Source organism: Neospora caninum, chromosome XII, assembly GCF_000208865.1.
Source record: "Neospora caninum Liverpool complete genome, chromosome XII".
Classification (NCBI taxonomy): Eukaryota; Apicomplexa; class Conoidasida; order Eucoccidiorida; family Sarcocystidae; genus Neospora; species Neospora caninum.
The window spans coordinates 3,630,590-3,644,926 of NC_018398.1; the positions used below are offsets into that span (position 1 = coordinate 3,630,590).

A 14,337-nucleotide genomic window follows, 5' to 3' on the forward strand; every position below is an offset into this window, starting at 1 on the left:
ACTGCTAATGTGCCTGCTAGACGGTTACGCTCGTTTTTCGCTATAGGACCGCTAAAGTTTTCTAAAGGCATGAACGTGTATGTACCCAGTTAGAAAAGGAAGTGTCTCAAGTGCGGTTTTTTCCTCTGAGGCTATCCGAGGGAAGAGTCGTTTTGGAACGGTGATCGGCGAACAGAGGCACACCCGATCCGGAAAAATGACCGTCAAACCGGGGAGGTGGCAGGCCAGTTGAAGAGGAAATATGGCCCTCAGATGAGTAGGCCGATTCCAGTGTAGGACGTGAAGCTCCCTTTGTGAAATCGAGTACACGCAGGAGCAGCATGGAATTTTCGTAGGAACATGCACTAAAGGGAAGCTGTGTTCCCTGGCTGAGTTAAGGAACGACGCGGTCATGCAAGAATCCACTTTTCTAGTTCCCTTTTGTGTACACGGGTTCTTCTCAAATACATGCGTGTCACGATCTCCAACAGGTCATCATGGATACACCCTTGAACGCAGTTATACGAACGGAGAAGACATGTCCGTCAGCCTGCATACAAAGGTCGGTATCGGGACTGAAGGGTACAACAGTCATATTGGTCTAAGACGGAGACCCGCTGTCGAAAGAGGGATTCCATGAGTACGCACACGAATGCCAAAACGAAACGGCTGCACCGAAGCACGACTCACCTACATCGCTGTGACAACTCACGTGCTCGTTGGAGAAGCGTGCCTACAGGTGTTGTGAAGTCAAGACAGCTGACACTGCGGTGTTTTCCTCGTGAAAGAACCAAACAAAAGGTCTGAGTCGCCACGACAATTTTTAGAAGCAACCAGACCAACTGTCACTCAACAAGCCTCCATCCTCCGGAAACTGTTTCTAATTGCTCCCGCGGACAACTCATCGAAGGTCCGTGTCTGTATATGAGAGAGAACGGAGTTTAGTAGACGTTCTTTTCATGGAGCGAACACGAGTCTTCTATACCATCTAAAAAAGGTTGGTTTTCTGCATCTCATAATTGGAGGCAGATTCAATATGCCAGATAATACGTCTTGGCGTGAATTACCAAATTATGGAACGCAACAACGGTTGCGAGCAGTTTGGGCAGTATGCAAGTCATCTGCATAATATGTTGAGCCTACACGTACTTCTTTCCCTTTGTCTGAAGAGGGGGAATAGTGATTCCCAAACGTGCCGTGCAGCGACACGTAGTGACCACCATGTGCTCCGGTGTCGCGGCGGATGTCGAGCTCCGGCCATATGAAGGTAAGACAGAGAACAACACGGAGCGAAAATGTAGCGGTAAAAGGCTGGCCTTTCCGTTCCCAGCGTTTCCCTGTTCACGTGCGCCGGTCATCCGAACCGGAACTAGACCATCGACGCCGCCCGCATCGGGTAGTTGACTTGAATGTCCTCGAACTCTTCACCCCTGGCGATACCAACAATTCGTGTGTACCCCGTCTTGTTTACACTCTCTCCCTTCGTCTCAGAACAAGAAAACGTTTCTTGTGTCATAAAATCCACCAAGCTACAAGACTGGTCCATGGTGTTCTCATTTTCGTAGGTCTGCTTACGCTTGCTGTTCCCCGGTTGCTTTTGTCTACACATCAGCGTCCCCCTCGGCGTGTTTTCCTTGTCGGGCTTGTCTGTGCACGTTGCTCCAATCAATGCTGTCTGCGGGAACCGTGGCCAGTCCGTTTAGGTGTGCTCTCGGGGGGATAGAACATTTCCACCCGACGTCGTTTTCGATCGTTTTTCGACACCGCATCGATCCGAATCAGCCACGTGTGTAAACGCGGCGCGTCTCGCCGCTGATCCTAACATCCTCACGCAGCTGTCAGCTGTTCATGGTGAACGGACGCCGCACGGAAGAGCGGCAACCTTGCTGACCTGTCTGTCTATCAACGCGCTGGATTTTCTGGTCCCTTTCTGGTGTCTCACGCTGAGAAATTTTCATCTTCTACCCACTGTCGACAACAGTTGTCTAGACAGCATTCCCCGTGGCTTCGAGACTTGAACCCCTGCGTATCTTGAACCCTGTGAAAGTGAGAGGAACGAAGTCGCTGCTGCAAGTGACCTCTTTTAGGAAGACTGCCGTGCGAGTGACCCTCTGCTGTAAGCAGCGATCTTCCTTTTGCGAGAATGGAATAGCGCGGGAATTTACGGCGTGCATTGAGTTATCATGATGTAAGCGGCGTCATCTGGGTTGTCTCTGCTAGTTTGCTGGCTTCCTTGTCGGTCCAATTTTTTGACACACGCACACAAACCGCGGCGGCTCCTGCAAACAGCGGCGACTACTACTTGACAGAGTCAAAAGCAAACGCTAACGTTGCAGGTGCGCTGTTCGATTCTCGACATTCGTCCTTTCCTGTCTCGCTTCTTCTTTTCGTGTTCATGGCCAAAAGATAGCGGACGGCCAAAAGCATCACGCTGTTTTCGCAAAAAAAATTTGAGGGCACAGCTCAAATGGGAACACCACGTCTTACAAGCGACAAGATCCGTCGGCGGACACAACAATTCCGGCCTCCACTATTGGACCGTTGCTTTCGCGTTTCATGCATCCATAAGTATCGTCGAGCTGTGCTTTTCAGGTATCGAGAACCTGAACAGCAGCGCGCTACACAACACGAAGGAAAATAAGCCAGAGCGGAGCCGTTCACGTGTTCTTGCGCGAGTTTCCAAGGAGGAAAAGCGTGGGGACTGCCAGGTCGATCATCGGAAGCCTCCCTTTGCTTCAGGCCACCGAGGTCGTCGTTTCCACGCCATTCTGTCTCATCACGTTTCGCCACCTGCACGTGCTGTTGACAACCGTGACGTGTCAAAAACCGAGCATCACAGAGACGGACAATCTCCCGTTTTGACGCCTTCGACCGTTGCGAAATGGTCTCTCTCTGTGTTCGTGTCGTTTTTGGTGCACATTTTTCGCCTAACCTTTTGCATTCGGCCCTACCGAGTCGGTGCTCTGGGAGCGTTTTCCCTCTCCGTGGGGTGCCAAGTTCTTGCTTCTGTCGCTCATGATTTGGCACTTCGTCGCCAGCAGTTCCCTTAGTGCTGTTCCAAGGGAACAAATCTGTGTCTTCCTGAACCCGGGGCAGCTCTTCGTCATGTTCCATCTCCCGAAAACCAAGCACATCACGTCGATGAAAGTGGAGTTTTAAAACACTTTTGCAGAGCTGCATTGCACTCTGGAGTTTTTTCCTTGCTTCTGTGCCGAGTTATCTTTGCAGTGTCAACCCCATCGCTTTGTTGTGCCGTCGCCCTTCAGTAAACTGTTGATACCGGGAAAACGTGGATGTTCAAAAGCTTTCTCGTCTTTCTTGGGAGATGTGAAGGCACTTAGAGAGAGGCCTTTGTCTTCCTAGCAGAATCACATCTATTGGTTTCACACTTTCTGAGTTTTCCCCTGCTAAAATCTTGTCGGAACTCTATAACGAGAAGGCATTTGCCATCGTTTCGTGGACAAAACATCCTCTTTTGACTTCCGTTATGGGGGCGAGAAAGGGATCATCTTTTCTCGCCGCTGCCACATCGCTCACTCCGGCAGTGGCTACAGCAGCTGTGTCTCTGGTTGTCCTCTCTTCTTCATTTCCTCTTATGACTTCATCATCCCAGGAGAGTGAAGGGGACACGTCCCAGCAGACAGCTGCAACTCGAGGAGCTCCAGAAGAAATCGCATCATCCGTCGAAGGGGCCGGGAAATGGGGCGAGACAGAAGATGGACTACGAAGTGATAAAGCCGCGACTTGTCTTCTGCTTCTCCCGAGCATCCTCGGTCTCTTATGGGCAGCCTATGAGGCTTGGAAGGTCTCAAAAGTCAAAATGGATGGTCCTCTTGGAGATGATAGCAAACGGCTCACCGATCCGCTGTACCTAGAAGTAGGCGGTCGTCGTATGTGCATCTGTTCATCGAAAGCAGTTTCGAAAGAGGGTTCCCGCACTCTCCATTCGTGTGTGCGTTCTTTTGTATACATCAATGCATACACAGACGTAGCTGCAAATTAAGAGGGTTGCCGGTTTGCGAAGAATATGCGACAAGAAATATCTGTATGTGTGTATAAGAGGTGCGCTGCCTTCTCGGGGGCGCATGAATCTGCAGGTTGTTCTAATGACCGTTGGAGTTCCTGGTAGTTGCGTGAGCCCTACGAACGCCTACGCAAGTATTTGCCTATCTGCACACGCACACTGTTTTAACGTACGGCTTCATCTAGTTCTGGGGTTGCACCAATCAACACAAGCAGTGTATTCCACCTTGATGTGCACGCATAAAAATGCCTCTCCGTTGCATAGAGGCATACGCGGCTTTTTGTTTCCGGTGTTAAGGAAATTGCTCGTTGAGACTTGTTCGTTTCATCGGCAGCTCTTCCTTCAGAGATAACGTGTTTGTGGCGTCGCTTGCTGTTCAGATGTCTGGGAACATCCAGCAGCAACTCAACATGATGAAGAGCATCTCGCGGTGCATCGCTGAGGGAGCGATTACTTTTCTGGCGCAAGAGTTCAAGTACATGGCAGTATACATCGTCGTGTTCTCCACGATATTGGGGATCTTCGTCGGTGTCCGTACGTCTTCTTCGATAAGATCCCAAGTCCTCGATCCAACAACAAAACAGGGGCCGTTATGTCAGTTTGCCTTTCACGGCAACTACATTGTCTTTCCGACCAGATGTACTGACTCAGCTATATCAGACACGTGTCGGAGCTCACCGACTGGTGCCTGAATCTCTTCCTGTCACTTCCTTAATTTGTTCCTTCGATCTGTTCAGCTTCAAGTGCTAGAATATGCAAGAGCTTGCAGGGGCGTATGCGGAACCGTATGTATCGATCTATCTATCTGTTATCCATCTATCTATCTATCTATCTATCTATCTATCTATATATATATATATATATATGTATATAGGTATCGTGCTTGTGTGTCGGACCTCCAGGTTAGCTGTGGACGGTATTCTGTGCGTTTTTTGTATGCCTTCTCTTTTTGCAGCGACGATGGCCGCATTCGTCCTAGGAGCTCTAACGTCGATTCTGTGTGGTTATGTGGGAATGAAGATCGCGGTATACTCCAACGTCCGGACTTGCCACGAGGCGTGGATGGAACTGGGGCGGGGCTTTCAACTAGCCTTAACAGCTGGAAGTGTCATGGGGTTTGCCCTCGTCTCTCTCGGATGCCTCACCCTCGTTGCGATAATTCTCCTCTATCGCCTTCCTGCTCTCTTCGGCACAAATCCAGAGGACCAAAAGGCCCTCTTTGAGGCCGTAGCAGGTGAGGCGTCTACGCGTTTACTGCCAAGGCATTCGGTGTCGTTTTCCTGTTCCTTTCTTAACTGTAACGACAACAGGAAAAACCCATGCGTGCTCATTCGCAGACTCTTGCAATATGCCTTTCCATGTACGCAAAATAGACTGCGAACTGCGGGTACATGCAGACTCATCTAACGTAGTGAGAGATTGGCATGCCTTTTTAAAATGCGGGATGCAACGTGTACTCCTGGGCAGGCAGAGATCGTGAGCAGTCATGTCACTTCTCTATACACATACATAAGGGTAGGAGCACGTACGTCTCGGTGCGTCTCCCTCGCAAGATTCCTGGGTGGCTTTGTTACCGTTTCTTTCCGGCATATTACTAAGCCACAGTATTCGTGTCCGCACTCTCCGCTTTTCTCTCAGGCTACGGCCTAGGGGGCTCATCGATTGCTCTGTTTGCGCGAGTTGGAGGCGGTATATACACAAAGGCGGCAGACGTGGGGGCAGATTTGTCTGGGAAAAATGAGTACGGCATGTCTGAGGATGACCCTCGCAACCCCGCGTGCATCGCCGACAACGTGGGAGACAACGTAGGAGATGTTGCAGGCATGGGAGCGGATCTGTTTGGATCGCTTGCCGAGGCCAGCTGCGCGGGTCTTGTCATTGCGGGTGCATCCGTTGCGACCTCGGCCGGAGGACCTCAAGGCCTTGCGTACAGCTGGTCGGGTCTGATGTTTCCAGTGTTGATCTCGAGCACAGGCATCTTTACTGGGATAGTCACTGTCATTCTGGTTCGCGCGTGCATCTCTGTCCGGTGTTACGACGACATCGAAAAAGCCTTCAAGTGGGTGATGTTCATCAGCACTGGGCTCGAGATGCCCGTCTTGATCCTCCTTTCCTACTGCTTCCTGCCTGCGGAATTTCTTCTCGACGGGTGCAAAGGGACGACGGCATGGTGGCACGCCGCCATCTGTGTCACCTTGGGCTTGTGGGCGGGACTGGCGATCGGCTACGTCACAGAGTACTACACTTCGCATTCGTACTTTCCGGTGCGAGAAATTGCGCAGACGCAGATCGTCTCCGCTGCGACTGGCATCATCTACGGCCTCGCCCTCGGCTACTCGTCCACAGTAATTCCCATTGCCTGTCTCGGCGTCGCCGTGCTTGTCGCGCACACCCTCTGCGGAATGTATGGCATCGCCCTCGCTGCCTTGGGCATGCTCTCCACCCTCACCATGGGACTCATGATTGACGGCTACGGACCCATCAGCGACAACGCCGGTGGCATCGCAGAAATGGCGGGTTTGGGCCCTGAAGTTCGAAGCCGTACAGACGCCTTGGACGCCGCGGGAAATACAACCGCCGCTGTAGGCAAGGTGAGACGGCGAGGAAGGGACGGAGACTCGCTGGCCAGAGACAGAGAGGCAAACCGAAAGAAATCGCGGGGCGAACCGGAGTCGAGCAGGCAGCAAAGAGACTGGGAGAAGGACGAGAGAAACGAGAGGCAGCGAGGAAAGCCACACAGAAAGATAGACGGGCATTTTGGGAAAACAAGAGAGGCGAAGCGAACATGACGAGACATCGAACGAAAAAGGAGTAGGGCTCCAGCGCTTGATCACTATCCGGTGTCGTTTCGTTCCGCACTCGTCGTGTCTCCTGAGCTCGAGCTTTCTCCTTGAGTTGTTGTAACACTCTATAGAGTTTTTCTTGTCCGTTGCTATGCACCGCTGCGTCAAAGGCTCTGGTTTTTCTAGACATGAGGGAAATGTGTGCATGAACAGGCACCTTAAAATGAAGAGGCAAGAGGTCTGAACACAACTCCGAGTACGGTTTTTCCGTGGTTGTCCTTGCATTCTGCTTGGGGGGTCGACAGCACCGCGTCGGGTTTTTGCCTCGTGTGTTTTCAGGGGTATGCCATTGGTTCTGCCGCACTGGTGTCTCTTGCTCTCTTTGGAGCCTTCACCGTGCGCGCCGGTATCAACACTGTCGATGTCCTTGATCCATGGACCTTCACCGGACTTCTCTTCGGTGCCATGATGCCCTACGCGTTTAGCGCCATGACAATGAAGAGCGTCGGAATCGCCGCCAACGATATGGTCCAGGAATGTCTCCAACAGTTTCCACTTATTATTCAGGGAAACATTGAGCCTCAGTACAAGCGCTGCATCGAAATCTCCACTCGGGCATCCCTTCATGAAATGATTGCCCCCGGAGCCTTGGTCATCTGCGCACCCGTAGCTGCGGGGATGATGTTCGGCAAAAATTGCACTGCTGGGTTGCTTGCGGGTGCTCTGGTGTCCGGCATTCAACTTGCTATCTCTGCATCAACCTCAGGCAGCGCCTGGGACAATTCAAAGAAGTACATTGAGGTAAGGCGTGGCAGGGGAATGCAACCCAGCAAGAGCTCTTTTGTGCGCTTTACCTCGTTCAGTCTATCTCGGTTGTTTCCTCTCTGTCGAACTGGAGCTTCTTCCCTTTCTTTGCCTCTTCCTTCACTCCCGTTGTTCAAGAACATGCAGGCGCCTAAAGCGCAGGGGGCGACAATTGTGTCCACACGTCTTCTTGCATGCAAGTGACTGTATTCGACTGTATATCCTGGACTCATGCTGGCCATATGACGCGCAATTCCAGTAGGAACCCCCGCGAGGGACCCGTGGGTGCGAATCAGGACCCCGACGCCCTATATTTGCACCTGATTCTGAACGAAAATAGCAGTGATGTCGTGAGATGATGCTTGGACGCGCTTGCTAAACACATGCCCTCAGTTTCCTAGAGTCACGACTGGTTTCCTTGGGACTACTCAACGGGTCTCCGAAGCGCTACTACACGCTGATGTGTACGGCGCTGCGTGAACGTTTTTGAAAAAAAAGAGGGGCTGGGCAACAAGTTCGACGCCCCATAGCACTTTAAAGTAAAGGGGTCCTACAGCGTACGTGGTTTACGGGCGTTCGAGACATGCGGATGAAATGCAAAAGGGAAGCAAAGATCTGTCATGAGGAGCCAAGGGAATAGCCACGCTGTACTCACTTGCACGAGTTTACCTTTTTGCACCGTTTCCGCCCGTGGTGTCGCCCTCGCTTTTCAAGCGTCTTAGTGATTAGAATAGTGCAAGAAAGGCTGAATACCCTGCGCCGCGTGAGTCCAGCATCATTGCTGAAACACGAGTAAATCGTGAGTAGTCGTGTGCGTTTTGTGCGATGACTGGGTGCAGTCTGGAGCTCTCGGGCCTGATCATGCGAAGGGATCTCAGGCACACAAGAACGCGGTTACTGGCGACACCGTGGGTGACCCTCTAAAAGACACTTCGGGACCCTCTCTGAATATTCTGATTAAGCTCTCCGCGATCATTTCTCTCGTCTTTGGCGCTTTCATTGCCGAACACTTTTCGAATGCACAAGGGGGACCTGCGTGGGTTCACGTGTAGTAGCCAGAGTAAACGCATATAATTTTTTGTCTTCACTTTTACACGTGTATCGTTTTTCTTTACACTGTCTCGCGTCCATAAATGACGTGGCGATCATGTGACCTTTTGCCCGTGTGATCAGGGGAGACCACGGGGTAGCTCTCTTCTATCATGGTGGTAAAAGTAGCGGAATAGGCGTGATATGTCACTCCCTGTGTAGACGCCGGCGCTTCTGCTGTCCATCGCGGGGTGCAGAAATGTGTCCTATGCTGTCTGTGCAACACTTGCGCGGGGACCGAAAGACGCGAACCGCAACATGTGGACGGTCAGTGCACAGTTTTTTCGGAGTGGAAACTTCCTGGCGTGTTCCACACGGGGCAGGTTTGCGTCGTCTCTGGAGTGCGCCGGATGAAGTGTACGATGACATTCGAAGAACGAGCTAAAGAGCTGGGGTTTGTTTCCCTTCTTCCGTGTCTCAGTATTTCAGTAGCGACGACGTGTCCGAACCTGAGTAAACTCCGCCGGCTGGCGTCGTGACTTAGCGCGCCTTCTTTAGAGCGTGATAGATAGCGTCTAGGAGTGTGAGCGGATGTCGCACGGGTTCGTGAGGTGTGGTGAAAAGGAACCATGGAAGGAGCTACTGTACTCGATTCCTGTTTTGGGTGTGACATTATATTGAGCTCTAGCTCACTTGTTCAGTATCAGCCTTAGTATGGCCCCTGCCACCGCCCTTATGCACGTTTCGTCTCTTGAGTTTGCGTGCGCTGAAACAGAATCCGTCCGAAGTGTTTCGAGGGAACTGTGGTGGAATGAATTCTCTCATTCGTTTCCTCGGTGTGGCACACCGAGGGAGCACGGCCGTGCCAGCGGGGTTGAGCTAGATTGTTGCAACATAGTACTCCTCGAAACAGCTGTCCGAAACTAACGGGAACTGCACCTGTTGATTCTAGTTGCGGCACGCACCTCTACTGAGAGCATCAATCGCCGATGATACCGATTTTTGCTGTAGACAGGTTTACGCAGCGCCGCGAGGTCTAATGCCACAGGCCGCGGTACTGGCTGGGCCGTTCCGTAATGCAGATGCAGGAGACAGTAGGGCACCAAGAAAGATTGTAGCCGGCTAACGTCACACAAATCGCTGTTCATTAGCTACAGTGGAACTATTCTGGGACAATTACCGCCTACCCTGAGCGTTTTGGTTCCTTCAGCGTCGTGTACGAGCGTGTGTGCTACACTCTCAACCGTCCATGCACCTCAGACAACAGTGTCATCTGAAGAACAGCAAAAGGCGTTCTCCAACCATTGCTGTCTCATGTGCTACGTCTTTCGGGAAGAAGCCATAATCCGTTGTCATTGTTACAGGTTTTAGTGACGTCTTGCTTGGCCAAGCAATAAACAACGGTCCAGGCGGATCTAGAGAGAATCCGGTAATGTATCAGGTGACCGGGCGGCGATCGTCGGGCTGGCACTATTTGCAGTCGGGCATAGCTCTTCGGAGCCTGCCATGTTGCCTAACTGAGGAGCTCTGAACGGGAAAACGGTTCTAGAACATTTTTTGTCTGACTAATATGCTCTCTCGCTGGCGTGTATTTTTAACACGTGTCTGCATATTCCTCCATTCGCTGTGCTTATAGCGACCGAAAATGTCGGCAAGGCGTGTGCGTGTCCGTGGCTCCTACACCGATATAATTGTCCATTGAGAGTGCAGTGGTCTAAAAGTACTCCGCAAACAGCATTGATCGAATACTGGCAGCCGGTTTTGATCTGGTTTCGACTGTCATTTGACCAACTGGTAAGCCGCGAGAGGGCATATCACGAGGAAGTTCGCATTACTCGTGACCGGCGGAACGTCCCTGGACACGAGAGACATAACTGAGGGGTTTCAAGAAAAGAAAAGGCACATGGCAATATCAACCAACCACGCCATCGTTCTCAGCACGGCACCCACTCGACGACATGCGCATCCACACCTAGCAGTACCTCAGCCCCCCCGAAGCCACATGGTTTTTTACAACGCGGCTCAGGGAGCACACAGCTTTGCACCGAAAACCCTAGAGCTCGTGGATACCAATAGATAATGCAGTCAGTTAGTCATCCATGTGCACCAACTACCAACTGCACGTTCTGGCCGTTAGGTCCGTAAAACACAAACAATCCCATTCCCTCTAGCCCCATCGCAGTATGCGAGCCACTTCGAAGGAATCGGGCAATCCACTTCAGGTAATGATGGCCTTGACGGAAATAAGAATGCCCCAAAGTAGACCCCAAATCCAACCAACAAACGGCAGTAGAAGCTGCAGCACACCAATGAATATATTTACAACGTCATTCTGCAGGAAACCAATGATAACCATACCCAAACCGAATATGAAGCAGTTCAATATGCCTAGCGCGAAATAGATAAATTTGTCGTATGGCCCCCCAGGTGGTATAGGCACATCTAACCGTGTTACACGTTTAATCAAGTCGCTAACTGACATTTTGAGTAAGGATCCGAGAAAGAAATGTGGAAGAGGGTCTTGAAAGCAAAACGATGTCGGTAAGATATGATTTGTAATGAACCCAGGCAATTGGGGCTTTTTCGGGCCGGACAATCAACGTGGCTAGTTGTTCTCACACACAACGTTCGAGTCACGAACACAAGCCGCGTCTCCCTGTACTTTTTGGCTGCCCTGTCGGTAGGGGGACGCCCGTTGTTTGCTGCTAATCCATCAGGTAGAACTGCCCGATGAGGTTCGGTGTTGGGACTGATTGATCGCTCGACTGAAGCAGACGAGCGGTCTCGCCATGTGCCCGAAAGATTATTCTCATCCTGTACGTCAGGCAGTGTGCAATGATATAGAGCTCCCAATGAACTGTAAGAGTGTGGAAATTAACGTGGCAACACTCCTGCGAAATGTAGCCATATTACCTGTAGCTGCCATATCCGGGCTCCACCTCTGAGGCATCGGCAAATAGGGAGCCGACTGCGAATGCCATTAGTACTGAATTGATGAGAACCGCTAGCGCTGTGTGCGTTATGGCGCTTTTGTGGAGAGTCGTACGCGATCGCCAGCTCGGGAATACGTACTGCAAACCATTCTAATGACGAATATGTGGTTTAGTATTCGCGTGTGAGTCTCGATAACCAGCTGGGTGGTGAAAGAAATACTGCTGGAGGCAAGCTGTAAAGCGTCCATGCTGCAGCATTTCTGGTTTATCAGGACCGACAAGGATGTCTTTCGTAGCTTGGAAGGATGGTGGCTTCTTCATACAAGAATGACCTTCTGTGTACCGAAACTCGCCTGCGATACCGAATAGCCATTTGATACTCAACAGGGAAGGAGCGACAACGCAGACACCTTCGCAGCTTTGCAAACCTTTCACTGCCCCACTACACATCTTCGTAGGGGCGGTCGTTGTGTGACGCTGCTACTCCTCGGGCAAACGGTCTTGCGCGGGTAGTCGTCATCTTCGCCGTTCGGTGCTTGTGAAACCTCAAGTTGTGACGCTGATTTATCTGATGGAGTTTGCCGCATTATATACTTAAACTGGGCACAAGGGACCTGACGATGATCATGACACCCCAGATGACTGTCCAGATCCATCCAATAATGGGCATCAACAGCTGCAGGACGCCGATCATCATGTCGACGACATCGTTTTGCATGAAGCCGATGACGATCATGCCCAGTCCGAAGACGAAGCAGTTGAGGATGCCCAGGAGGACGTAGACCACCTTGTCCTTTGGGCTTGGTGGCTCAGGCACGCGAAAGTGCAAGGTTCGTCGGAGAAGGTCGCTCGCCGACATCCTTACGATGAATATAGTAGTGTGCACTGGGCGTAGTCGCCACCGTCGCTTTAACTCCGTTGGAGAATGAAAATCCGCAAGGCAAGAGGAAAGACAGAAATGTGAGGATGCTATGATTGCCCGACTTTTAACTTTAGCGCGTTGCAAGGGAGTGCAGGGCCACGTTCCTCTGTATATACAGGACAGGACGCAGGATCAAAGGCTGACGGAGCGTTGTCATATACGTCACAATGCCACCGACAACCGTAATTCTGGTTGCGTGTATGGCTGTCAGTGCCGAACCTCCGTTACATGCCTACCTGTGTGGACGACAATGTCCCCCATTTCAGATTCTCATGAATCCAGTTTCAACATACCCTGGAGTCGCGATCATGTATACTGGCTGTATGTGTTCTGAGAGACCGCTGCACGCATAAAATGGGCAAGTCAAGACTGTTAGATTGCGTTTCTTTCAGCCGCCAGAAAAATAATTGGACAGTGTTGCCTAGCTGTTCTTGAACGCTGCCTGATGGTCCCTTCATATTGACGTTTTTCTCTGTCGATTAATAGGACAGAGAGGATTGCTTCTCTTCTGACACGCTGGCAGCAACGTGGGTCTGAATGCTAATTGTACTCGGTGTCGACAAGCATACCAAACATCTTCTTTGACTGGTACGTAAAGTTCCCCTCCCTCCTGCTACAATCTTCGTACACTTTTTACCGAAAGTTTAGGTAATGGCACCGCATGTCTGACAGCCACCCTCCACCGCTGCCGGATTCTACTTCACGGGCCCTGTGCGAGTCGAGCGGAGCTACTGACTCGCGTCGTTCTTCCGTAACACCGAGCCGGATTTTTTCCCATCACACCACTACATGGACGTTTCTTTGCCGGTTTGCAATACCTGCATGCGGACCACGCGATCATAGCAAAATGATACCTGAGATCTTCGCATAGATTATTCAAAACTGTTGCTCTACTTGGTTTGTTGAGGGACGTTGATAGGCTTGTAGTGTCATTGTATGATCAACGTGACTTTGTCGAACAGTCCCATTTGGCTCTCATCTGTAAGCGTGATTCCAGTGCTTGTCACTGTTTGTGCCGCCAACGGTTTTCTGGTGGCTGCTGGATATCCTTCAGCTTCTCTGGTTTCTTGGAAACAGTTTTTTGCCATGCCTGCCTCCGTAGGAAGGGTTCCCATGCCCGAGGGCAACCGCATATCAGTGTCGTCAAGTCTACGCACGCACGCGATATGGGTGAGTGGAAAGGGGGAAAGTAGCTGTCCGCTTTCACTGTGACACATTTTTCTCCGTTTGGCCGGAAACATTTAAAGAACAGGGTCAGGCGGAGGAAATAAGACCACGAGAATGACTCCGTGTCAAATAAGTGATTCTCGGTCGTCTGGTAGTGCCTGTTTCGGGATCTGCGTTCTAAACTGTAGAGGACTTGCCGAAGGATATTACCGAGAGGTTTCAAGAGACAGGAAAAACGGGCTCCTCAACACTGTCCGGGGGTACGAATACTGCTGCTTAGGGAGCAACTGAGTCTTGTATCAATTTCCAAATATTAGAAAGCGGGTTAACCAAGTGATATGTTTACGGGTAGCAGGATATGTACCAACTACCAGTGTTTTTTGTCGGTACGTCAAGAAGCGATTTGCCAAATGCCTTGTGCCTGGACTGTGTGTTGCATGGATCAGAGGGATTCAGTGAAGTACGATCCTTATGCGCCGACGTTGGAAAGAGGAGAGAGCAAGTCGAAGCTCATCCACCTCGATGGGTTGCAGGTAAAAGCACGTGAGCTCTTCATGTTGGCCCGATTGACTGGCGGCATTGCACCGCGGATCCCTGGTGCATGTCGCATTTGTCATGAAGGTGAGTCCGACTACATATAGACACGCGAAGCGAGCCGATATGGAGACGGAGCCCAGTAAATCTTACCATATGTCA

General features: G+C 51.1%; 1 protein-coding gene across 1 annotated transcript; it reads left to right on the forward strand.

Moving 5' to 3' along the window:
* Positions 1-3,799: 3,799 nt before the first annotated feature.
* Positions 3,800-8,642, forward strand: NCLIV_064810 (hypothetical protein; the record flags this gene model as incomplete). Its single annotated transcript, XM_003886032.1, has 6 exons — positions 3,800-3,856; positions 4,384-4,597; positions 4,959-5,237; positions 5,642-6,594; positions 7,126-7,587; positions 8,430-8,642. 6 exons carry the CDS (start codon positions 3,800-3,802, stop codon positions 8,640-8,642), a joined length of 2,178 nt encoding a protein of 725 aa, XP_003886081.1.
* Between the last annotated feature and the right edge of the window lie 5,695 nt (positions 8,643-14,337).